The sequence below is a fragment of the Copadichromis virginalis genome, linkage group LG22 (assembly GCF_057382275.1).
Source record: "Copadichromis virginalis isolate Kocher_CV1m ecotype Utaka linkage group LG22, C_Virginalis_male_GT1.1, whole genome shotgun sequence".
Taxonomy (NCBI): domain Eukaryota; kingdom Metazoa; phylum Chordata; class Actinopteri; order Cichliformes; family Cichlidae; genus Copadichromis; species Copadichromis virginalis.
The window spans coordinates 25,294,565-25,305,658 of record NC_140638.1 but is presented as its reverse complement, the minus strand read 5'-3'; the positions used below and the strand labels follow the sequence as shown (position 1 = coordinate 25,305,658).

Here is an 11,094-nt window from a genome sequence, read left to right as displayed (position 1 = left end):
GTGTTTGTGTGTCATCAAGTAGAAACAGACAAAGCAACCAGAGTTAATAACTTCCTGGGACCAGCAAATTTATTTAAATTTGTTTTCAATAAAAATTCTGCCTTCCAGCAGCAATTAAAAAACTAACACCACAGAGACAAAATAGATTATCGGGACGTAACACTTTTTACTTCACAATGATCCAGTTTGTCTTGTTATCAATGCAACACACTGTAGTGCTGTCTCCTCCCAATCAGGCTGCCATGTTTAGTTCAGTCCACGATAAGTTCTTAGGCTTTTTTCCCATAAAGCTGGCCTAACACACACATCAAGATTAAGTGTAATTCAGCAGTCATGAAGTGGCATCAACAGCAACATAAAGGCTTTAAAAGAAGACAGTCTATGCCAGTGTAACATATGTAGCATCAGTGGCAACACCACAGTTGTTATCCTTCATAGACATGAGGATGTAGCCATCATTGCCCCAGTATGTGGACCAAGAGTTCTTGATGAGCCAGTATGGCTCTCCATTCAGGGTGCCATATCCCACTGCAAGCACAGCATGGTCCAGATCATCCACAGTGTTCCCTGAAAAACAGAACCAGCGAGTTACGTTGTTGTGAGCGTGAAGGATAGTATCTAACGCAATCACTGTGGAAAGAAAAAACACTCACCACAAGCAGGTTCGTAGTAGACGCCGTTACTGTAGAAAACAAACGAGCGATGTGATGCGTCGATACTCACGGCAACGGGGCCGTTTTTAAAGAGCGCCAGCTTGAGGGCCAGTTGATCGCCAGACGTGACGTTCGTGTAGCTCTGGATACGTGCAGCGAGCTCGGACGAGTTCGTGTGGCAAAATCCGTTCTACTCGGAGAGAAAAAAATATTTTTAAAAACTTTCTCACAGCTTCTCGAAATCCTCTTTTGTGTTGAAATCCACTGTTAATAAGCAGGCAGTTATTCTGCTGGCTTTTTAAATATAAATTTGTAGGTTTTGCTTTAACATTTAGGGAGGAATGTATTGAAATGAATCATACGCATGTGATTTACTGGGGTTTGTGGAGGGCAAATTAATGGAAAAACAATCCATTATTTAACGCAGAAAGAAAGTATGTGATGTTTTGCTCCTGATGATTCTATGATAGCTGCAAGGAATGTTATTTTAATTGGAATACCAGAGGGGAGGGATTATTGGAACAAAATGTGAATCTTTGTTTGGGTTCTGAATATTTCTGGACCTTAAAATTGCTGTTTTATTACAAAGGAAAACTTAACAAGGAGCACTGGAGAGAGTGGTAGAATAGCTGCCCAGTAAAGGCCATTTATACACACCAGCAGTGGTCATTTCAACTGGCTTTCATCCATCTCTGGCTTTTTGTGACCTAGCACATGTGGGGCAGCTGGGTTAAAGACATGAACAGACATCACATAGTTTATTTTTAAATACATGTATAATATTTAATACTACTCTTAAACAGCAGATCTATGTCTGCTTAGTTAGAGCATGCTAGATTTATGACTGAATTTTGCAAAATACTGTTCAGGTGTCGCTACTTTTGGGTGACACCAGAGCAATTTGGGATAATCACAGGTCACTGGAAGTCAGTCTCTTCCTTTGATGTTAATAAATACACAGTTATACACAGTGGGGCAAACTGACAGTAACTTTCTGAATGCTTTAAGTACTTAAGAGACACATGAAACAGTCTCTGGTCAAAAGCTTGTTTAACTGTAAGACAGGCTTCCTGAGCCTGAAATCAAACATGCCGTTAATACCACAATGATAAGATTTGTAGAATTACACTATTAACGTCGCTCTTTTAAGGGGCGATCGTGGCTCAAGAGTTGGGAGTTCGTCTTGTAATCGGAAGGTTGCCGGTTCGAGCCCCGGCTCGGACGGTCTCGGTCGTTGTGTCCTTGGGCAAGACACTTCACCCGTTGCCTACTGGTGGTGGTCAGAGGGCCCGGTGGCGCCAGTGTCCGGCAGCCTCGCCTCTGTCAGTGCGCCCCAGGGTGGCTGTGGCTACAATGTAGCTGCCATCACCAGTGTGTGAATGTGTGTGTGGATGACTGGTTGTGCTTTGGGGTCCTTAGGGACGAGTAAAGCGCTATACAAATAAAGGCCATTTAAATTTTTGATTTGTTGTTGTGAAATCATCTCACCATCCCCATGTAGGCGCCATATGTTTCCATTGTGGCGATGCCTCCGTGCTTCATGATCCACTCGTACGCTCTCCACTCCTCCCCGCCATCGCAGCCGTTATTACCGAAACCCCAGGAGCAGTCGATCAGCATCTGCTGAGACAGAACCTGCAGAGAGCCCGTCTGAAAGACACGAGCAAAAGTATGATTACACTCGGCATTACATCAGCAGCCTGCGCTTACTCTGCACTAATCATGAATCAAACTCTAATAAAATGCAGACATTTTAATCCACTGATCCACTTTATTGACATTTGATTATATGAAACACAAACAAGACAGCTAAACATTTATAATCGGCTTTCATTCCTACACCATTTTTACTCCAGCTGCAATCTACAGGTTTCTAGGCAGATGCTGTGAGATCACGAAGAACTAAATTCAAAGCATGCCCCCCACTGAGTGGCTCTGTTTATGAACCTGCCCATGGGGGTCACTGCATCGCTCAGGTTCAAAGACGACCTGCTGCAGCCTCACAGCAGTACTTCCTCCTAGCCAAAACAAACTGTTCCTGCAATTATTGCAAAGCAATTAGCAGTTCAAGCTGCTTTACCTCAGTGAGAAATGTTAAGATTATTGCACGGATGAATCCCTTACATTTATATATTTATACATCGTTAAACAAGAAGTCGCTACAGAGACCAAAACCAGACCTTAAAAACATGTTTTGGTGTAAAGTTGGACATTTTTACATGGAAGTCCATCACGACCACTGACAGTGTGAAACAAGGATGCAACTACCATAAAGTTTTCTACTGCATTGTGAAATCTCATTGCAACATCATCTCGGTGCTTTGAACCACATGTGACAGCGAGGGGTAATCTGACCATGAAACCGCGCTGATGCCAAAGAGCATGTCCTGGATAATCCTCCTTTCTGACACTTCAAATGACTAAAATTTACAAAAGGGATAAAGATTTATGGGCTCTTCTCCTACAGACTTTTATAAGGCAGGAGTATTTTTAAAATCACAGATATCACCTCCCCGGTGGCTTTAATAAACTTGCAGTTGCTTCACTTTTCAGACCCAGAAGCTCTATCGATCTTTTATACTTGAGTGAATCGCCTTTGGAGCCAGTCTCAAGGGGCTCACTTCCACATTCACTTTACTTTTCGACCCTGGATTTCGGTGTTCGTTATGTACTTTGCATTTTCTGATCAGTAATTTAAAACTAGATGAGTAAATAAATACTAAGATCAGATTTTACTGATACTCAATGGGAAATTTCCAAGCGCAGCACCTTAAGTTTACTGCAATGCAAAAACATTTTACTTCAGTTAATGTTTAAATGTTGTTACTGCACTGCGATGAAGCAGGAGCTTTAATGTAAGTAATATCCCTGAGACTTCCTCCATCACTGGACCTCAGCCTAGGAGTTACAGAGCTACAGGCCAGGGGCAAGACACATAATTAAGAGTCTCCTATGTGAGGGAGAGACACAGAATTCGGTCACTTCAATGGGGTGCCGTCAAGTCCCAATAAACTGATCCTATGTTTGGATCAAGTTGCTAGGCAACATGGGATAAGGAATGCCTTTGAGCTCAGCTTTCTACAGGATGGAGGCAGCCCAAAGCTGACGTCCCCTCAGACTCATTCATTCACACAGACACACACACTGTAAAGCCCGTCCAACACGACTGAAGTTACACAATGAATCTTCCTGTGGATCTATCCCCAAAAGGAGGGCTGCACTTCGGAGAGAAGGATGTTTGTTTGTTTTTTTTATTTTTTAAAAAAGGTCAGTAGACTCAAACAGCAGCCCTATGCTAAATAAATGTGACAGACTGTCATATCTATCTAATTTACAAATGGTTATTTTTAATTTTGCAAATAATTCTGCTGGTTTTGTCACAAAGAATCTATATCAGTCATGCACCTTGAATAATTTGCATCTTTGTATTTTATTCATTTCACTGGGCGTATTCTTCTGCCTGCACGAGCCACTTCAATACAAGGAGTATTAAAATAAAACCTAATTTCTCCCTAAAACATCAGAAAGATAGATATAGATTTATACCAAACGTAAGTGCACTGGAAATAAACCCAAACAAGAACAGATGAAGCATCAAGCTGAGCATCTGCGGCTTCAAAGAGAATAGGGAAGGAGCCCCATTATTCGAAGACACTGGAATGGGGCCAAGGACTGTGCAGCAAGCTGCCTCCTATCCTTTTTACCTTTAAGAAGAGAGCGCCCTCTACTGCTCCAGTGGTGGCAAAGCTCCAGCAGGAGCCACAGATGGCCTGGTCCTTTACTGGGGTCACGGCGCCTGGGAGGCCAGAGTTAAGGTGAAAAAACAAACCTTCCTCACAGATGCATCTTTGGTGAATATTTAAAGCTTATACACACCATAAAGCCTCCAGTCGAGTGACTCGGGAAGATTGACTCTTTTGTAAGCTTTGAAGGGGAAGGGGAGCCCTCTGTTTGGGGTCTTTCCCCTTTTTCTTCCCCTCATGGTTGCCAGCTCAGACATGGTGCGATCCGACAGAGAGTTCAGAGCCAGAGAGAAAGACATGCCCGCTCTGTTCTTAGAGTGAATGTACCTAGAAAAACAGGGAACCAGTCAGACACACCGCTGAAAAACTACTACTAAAGCTGTAGCCTCACAATTATTATTAAAGTATTAAATGTTGCGCTCACCGTAGGTTAAGAACAAAAGCATGCTCCCTCTTCTCGTGCTCCCTTTCATCGTTGTACTGCCGCTGGAACTTGTCCTTGAAATGGCTGAACATGCGCTGTGACTGGCTTGACGCTGAGGTGTGGATGAGATCTTTCATTGGATTGGCCAACATATGGTGCTCCACTCCAGGACCAGGAAACCCACCACAACTCATGCCTGTATAGAAACACAACAAGAAGGAGTTTTTGTTTTTCTTTTGTCCTCTGAGTCTTCCAAAAGGTCGAGCAGGTATATATTTACACAAACCTTCAGGAAGCAGGAAGACTTTGGGGTTCACGTCAGTGCTGAACTCCTTGTATTCCACCAAGTACTTGTCGTAATGGGACCCCAGCAGAGTGTTGTATCCCATCATCTCATAGTGAATGGGAATGGGGGTGTCTTTTCCTCCATCTGCACCTCGCTCTGAATGTGTCACCCACAGTGTGTACGTGTTCTTCTTGTAACCCACAGTGGTCACATTCTGCCAGACTTCACACAGGGAACCTCTGTAGTACTCCACCCTCAGGAACTAAGGAGGGAAATGAACAACTTGACTTGTCAAAATAAAAGATAAAAACATTCAATGAAATATGTGACTACGATATAAATACTCACAAATGGTGACGGTTTGTTTTCCACTAAGACATACTCCTCATGAAAATGTAATTTACAAAATGAACATGACACTGTAATAAAGATCTTATGACTTATGAGCCCACAAACTCATCAGAAAAGGTTTACTGAGGTAAGCAGTTGAGTCATTTACCTGTTTTCTTTTGCGGTTTTGCTGACACATCACCACTGACCGTGTGATGTCAACTTGTTAACCATTAATACCATGATTGTGTGACAATCATGGTGACAACATAGGATCAAGTGAATGCGTCTATAGTGACACGGGTCTAGAGAGTGACCATCTGACAACCCTCGAACGTGAGGAGGAAAATGACTACTCCAAGACCAGCGGTGAATGATTGCTGGAGGCTGATGGCAGTTGCTGCAAAAATGACTGCTATAACCAAAGTCACACAGGCCTACAGACAGGTTAATGGTTTCCTGGAAACAACCTGTCACTAAAGAAATATTAGTATTCCCCCAATGTTAGTAATACTGGTAATGGTAGCATATTCCCATTTACTGGTCTGACTGTAAGTGAAAGGCTTATCTACAAACACTGGCAATCTACTAGAAACACTGCCAACTGGTTGGGGAATAGAAGTTTCCCTAGCAACCGGTGGTTGCATCATGTCCAATGTCGAGGTCAACTCTTAACCGATGTGTGCGTGACCTCAGTACACTCTGACTTCTTCTTGCAGTAGGGTAACTACCCCCTTCTGGCCATTAGAATGATAGTATACAGCTTTAAGACTTTTCTGCTTTGGCTTCTGTTTTAACAACCGGAGACTGTTCCATATATACACTTTTACTCATGAAGATCAAACTGAAAAGTGGAATAAAAAGAAATAAAACACACACCTGGAAGCCCTGCACATCGGGGAGCGCAGCCTGCGGTGTGACTGCTTCGTCCTTTGTTCCGTTAATCTGGAAGCACTTCATCACATTTAGCTCCTCTTCAGTGGTCTCAGGCGAGATCTTATAGGCAGTGCCATACTGCTGCTCTGAAGCTAACTGGTAAGTCAAAACCTGGCCTGTTGGTGATAAAGAGTGTTAAAATGAGACATTATTGACTTCTCTAATGTTAATAGTACATTTATTTTGTTAATAGCTCAAGATTTCTGAATGAATATGCTATGTGTGGCTCAGACAAAACCTTATTAGCTATAGTCAGGGCTTTTTGGCGTATACACCTGTCAGTAGAAACGCATTATATCAGGATTCAATTTTATTATTATTATTTCATTACTACTTTGAATGTGTTCATTCTTCCTTTTTCCTAACAGACTACAGTTATGTACAAGTCAAGATGATGATTTGTCTGATGGAAGAAAAACTAAATAAAGAGGAGTATTCGTGGGTAAGTTTGCACCAGCCGTCATCAGCACTGTAAGCATATAAAAACACAATTTTAGTACAAAGTCACATGCAACACAAGTCATCAGATTATGTTCATCACGCGTGCTTACTCTGTCTTTTTTCACTTCTTTTTTTTGCGATAATGTTACAGTCTGGTATCGTTTCTCTTACACAACAGGCACTCAATTTCAAATTACTGATTAGCCAAGCAGGGGAATACAGAATCTGCTTCAGGAGAATCAGCTGAAGGGGGTTTCTCACCGTGGTAGTAGTCTATCCGGCTTGACTTTGCTGTTAGGTCTAACCAGGCCTCAAATGGTTCCTCAATTTCAGCATAGGGCAGAGAGATGATTCCTGAAATGTAAATACTCAATGAAACATAACTTCCAACAAGGCCCAAAACATACTGTGTAACCCTCTGTTAGTTCACAGCTTACCTTTGACATGATAGCTCTTTCCAAAATCAGGAAGGCTATGTACTGCCTTTGCCTCTGTACCTGACAATGAAGCAGAGGTGACAACACATGTTAGTAATATAACTACAGAGCTGTGTGCAACAAGCAGCAAATAGCAAAGCAAGAAATACTGACAGCTATCCCTGGATATTTGCTATAACTGGTTACATGGACGCTACAAACACTGGTCATTTACAGACGCCTTGTTAACTTCTCACACACGGAGCAGAGGATAAAACAGACGTTTGTAGCCATTTTGGCAATATAAGTTATAAAATTAGATAAACTTCTCATACCCCAACCTTCCTTTTTTAAGTTTTAAAGCCCACTTTATCATAAAAGGAACAGGTTAAGCTTTGGTAAATAATAAAGTTAGTTGTGTGCCGAATTAAAGAGTGGTTAGTGGCGCTCATAAATTAGCACTTCTCTCAAGCTAAAACAGGAAGACTTTAATGTGAAAGTTAAAAATTATCGTATGTATTCCTGCTCTACTGTATAGCTACTTACACACAAAGATAGCCTCTTATTTAGCAAACTGAATGCTAATGTACGTTTATTAACATGTTTATTTGCACGTAACGGCTGCGTAACAAGACCCCCGAGTGCTAGCTACCTCCACAGCATGTAACGCTGGCTGACTGTAAACAGCTAACCTAAAAAAACAAATATGAAATGTATTTCCTTACCAGCGACATCGCACAAAAAAATAGCTGCAATGTACCAAAGCTGCATTTTTTTTCTTCTGTATTCTCAGAGTGACAATGAGAACAGCTGGCAGACTAAAGCCAAACCTCACAGAAACACATTGCTCTGCGGACGTTCTTTAACCCCCAAAACAATGATTAAATCATGGAGAACGGTGCCTGCCCGGTCCACCAATCACATCGCGCCGAGGAAGTGTCTCCTCCAATCACAGTTTTATTTGCACGCACATCATGTGAAGCATGTCATATGACTGTAGTTAACTAGATAATAGGAAAACAGCGGAAAGGGCAGTGTTTGTGTGAACTACCACTGCGTGTCACGAAGCCGAGGCTTCCCCTTTTTTGTTTGGAGCTCTTAAAATCCTTAAATCAATCAGACGAAAATACTTTGATAAGATAACTTAATTGTGTGCTAATTGTATGTTAAATGACATTTACAACAGGATTAGTCAGAGTTCCCTCTTGGGTTTTGTTTGTTATAGAGAAGGGTTGCTTTTTTAAAAGCTATTCTTTATATACAATCCTGTGCAAAAGTGTCAAGTCGCCCCATTTTGATTCCCATTTTGATCCAGTGATGTCGAGAATAGTCTTTCAAAGTTTCTGAAGGGTTTTCAAAGTTTTCTTTGGACAATAACTGCTTTTTTATTCAGTCCAATCCTCATACCTGACCATTTCCAGAAGTTTTTAAAACAATTTCTATTATTCATTTTTATTTATTTATTTATTTTTAGAATGGAATAGATAGAATAGAATAGCCCTTTATTGTCATTGTACGTGTAAAATGAAGTTCAATTCAATAAAACTTTATTGATCCTGAAGGTTGACCCCAAAGGAAATGGGGTTAAGGCTGCCGACCTTTGCCAGCGCCGACTTACCCTTCTGACCATACATACATTACACAAACACCACATGGGGAAGACAGGTCAGAGAGGTATAACAATGGAAAATGCACCACATGAGGAAAGATAAGGAGAAAAAAAATAACTCCCCCCAGACTGAGCTCCAACAGGGAGATCGGTTTGAGAACAGAAAAAAAAAAGTTGTGGGTGCTCCACACCAACGGTGCCAGAATAAAATATAAAGAGTAGAAAGCAGGAAAAAATAGCAAAAGAGGACAAATATATACAATACAGAGGAATATATTCGGAAATAAGAGAAAGACAGACATTGGAGAACAAAATAGCTTCAAATAGTGGCCTGAGTGATGAGGGTCACACAGACCATGGCTCAGATTCATGAGGTGGGTGTTTGTTAACAGTCTGAATGGCCCAGGGGAAGAAACTGTTACTGGGTCTGGAGGTGTGGGACCTGATTGACCTGAGGCGCAGACCAGAGAAGCGGGTAAACAGATGGTAAGCTGTGTAAGGGCTTACCTATGATTTTCCTAGTTTTCCTGAGACAGGAGGATCTGGCAATGGTCTCCAGGGTGTCAGAGGGCAACCAATAATTTTTTTGGGTGGTGTTGATTACCCTCTGTACAGCCGTCCTGTTGTCAGTAGTGGACTCTGTCTATCAAACACCCAGTGTGGAGGAGATGCTCTCCACAGAGGAGCAGTGAAGGCCAGCAGCAGCTTCTGGTCCACGTAATTCTTCCTCAGGACACGGAGGAAGTGCAGCCGCTGCTGGGCCTTTACCAGGGCGTTGGTGTTGTGGGTCCAGGTGAGATCAGGGGAGATGTGGGTGCCCAGAAACCTGAAGGTGGAGATAGATTCAACCCATTCCCCGTTTATAATTAGAGGGGAGTGGACCTGTCTGTGTCTTTCCATTATGAGTTCTTTTGTTTTAAGGATGTTCAGCTTTAGGTTGTTTTCGGAGCACCAGCGGGAAAAGTTCTCTACCTCCGCCCTGTACGCTGTCTTATCTCCATCAGAGATGAGTTTAACCACGTTGGTGTAATTAGCATACTTGACAATGACGAGAGTTGGCTTGGTTGGTGTGCAGTTATAGGTGTACGGGGCGTGGGATCTGGTGCTGGATGACAGTCGAGGAGAGAGGTTGGGGGTTGGACTGATTGAGGCTGGTTTGTGAGGAAATCTTTGATCCAGGAGCAGGTAATAGGTGGTCCAGTTTGGTGGTGAGGATGTCTAGTATTATGGTGTTGGTGGTAAACGCTGAGCTGTAGTCCACGAAGAGCATCGTCAAGTAACTCTTCCTGTTCTGCAGATCATTTAGTGCTCTGTGAAAGGTGATGGTGTTAACAAAGAACTTATTTTAAATGGTATCTTTAAGCACTTTGTTTCTAATAGCCTGTTACAAAAAGACAGAATTTGTTCCCATTTCTTTTGTTGAATGTTTGAAAAATGTCAAAGAAAATGCAGTTTGACAAGCATGAAAAACTATTTTTACAACAACAATTTTATTCCAAAACAGCTATTGTCTGAGAACCTGGCTGTGGAGTACACCCAGCACAGACACACGCACACACAGGCAGGTATAGCCAACTTCCACGTTTATTGATATATTTGTATTTGACAGCTGACTCAGTCGCACCGTCTGACAGCTCGAGCCCAGCTGATCTCTCTTGGCCGCTCCTCCTCGTCTCACTATAAACACAGCGGAGGAGACCATCATTAGTCCATAAACAATATCAGCTGTTCTTACCAGCCTCGCGGCGCCGCCCCGTTGAGCCTTCCGCTCCACTCCTCCCCTGCAGCTGCGCCCGGGGCCACGCCTCCGCCACACTGGCATACTCAGCATGGTGTGCAGTGTGTCCTTAAAAAAGTAACGGACAAAGGAAGTGTCAGGCCTAAAAAACTGCTGTAAAACACCCAAAAGAAGTGAAAATAAATAACCAATCGAGTAAGAGTTTTAATTCTCTCACTCTGTCTGTTAGAGACACGTTTTAATGGTTGCAGTTGTTACAAAAGAAGAAGATGTGGTTTTGTGGGTGAGTCTGCATGCAAAAAGATTCATCTTGCTGATTTTCTTCTTGATTGGAAATTGTAGAGCTGTGAAGGTGTGTGTGTGTGTGTGTTTTGTCTGTCTGTGGGTGTTTGAGTATGTTTGTGAGTGTTATGCTGGTGGAGTTTCAAAAGTGATAGTTGTTATTAACTACATGCTGAGTGTTTTCCATTTATGTTCCAGTGCATTTAAAAAAACACCAACGTGTGCACAGTGTGACA

General features: G+C 42.3%; 1 protein-coding gene across 1 annotated transcript; it reads right to left on the bottom strand.

Moving 5' to 3' along the window:
- Positions 1–38: 38 nt before the first annotated feature.
- Positions 39–8,127, bottom strand: LOC146683441 (digestive cysteine proteinase 2). The gene is made up of 11 exons (XM_085446684.1): positions 7,955–8,127; positions 7,251–7,310; positions 7,075–7,167; positions 6,316–6,488; positions 5,107–5,368; positions 4,821–5,016; positions 4,530–4,723; positions 4,358–4,449; positions 2,142–2,303; positions 654–843; positions 39–567 (listed from the first exon to the last, which is right to left on the bottom strand). Exons 1-11 carry the CDS (start codon positions 7,998–8,000, stop codon positions 380–382), a joined length of 1,656 nt encoding a protein of 551 aa, XP_085302810.1. The 5' UTR covers positions 8,001–8,127; the 3' UTR covers positions 39–379.
- Between the last annotated feature and the right edge of the window lie 2,967 nt (positions 8,128–11,094).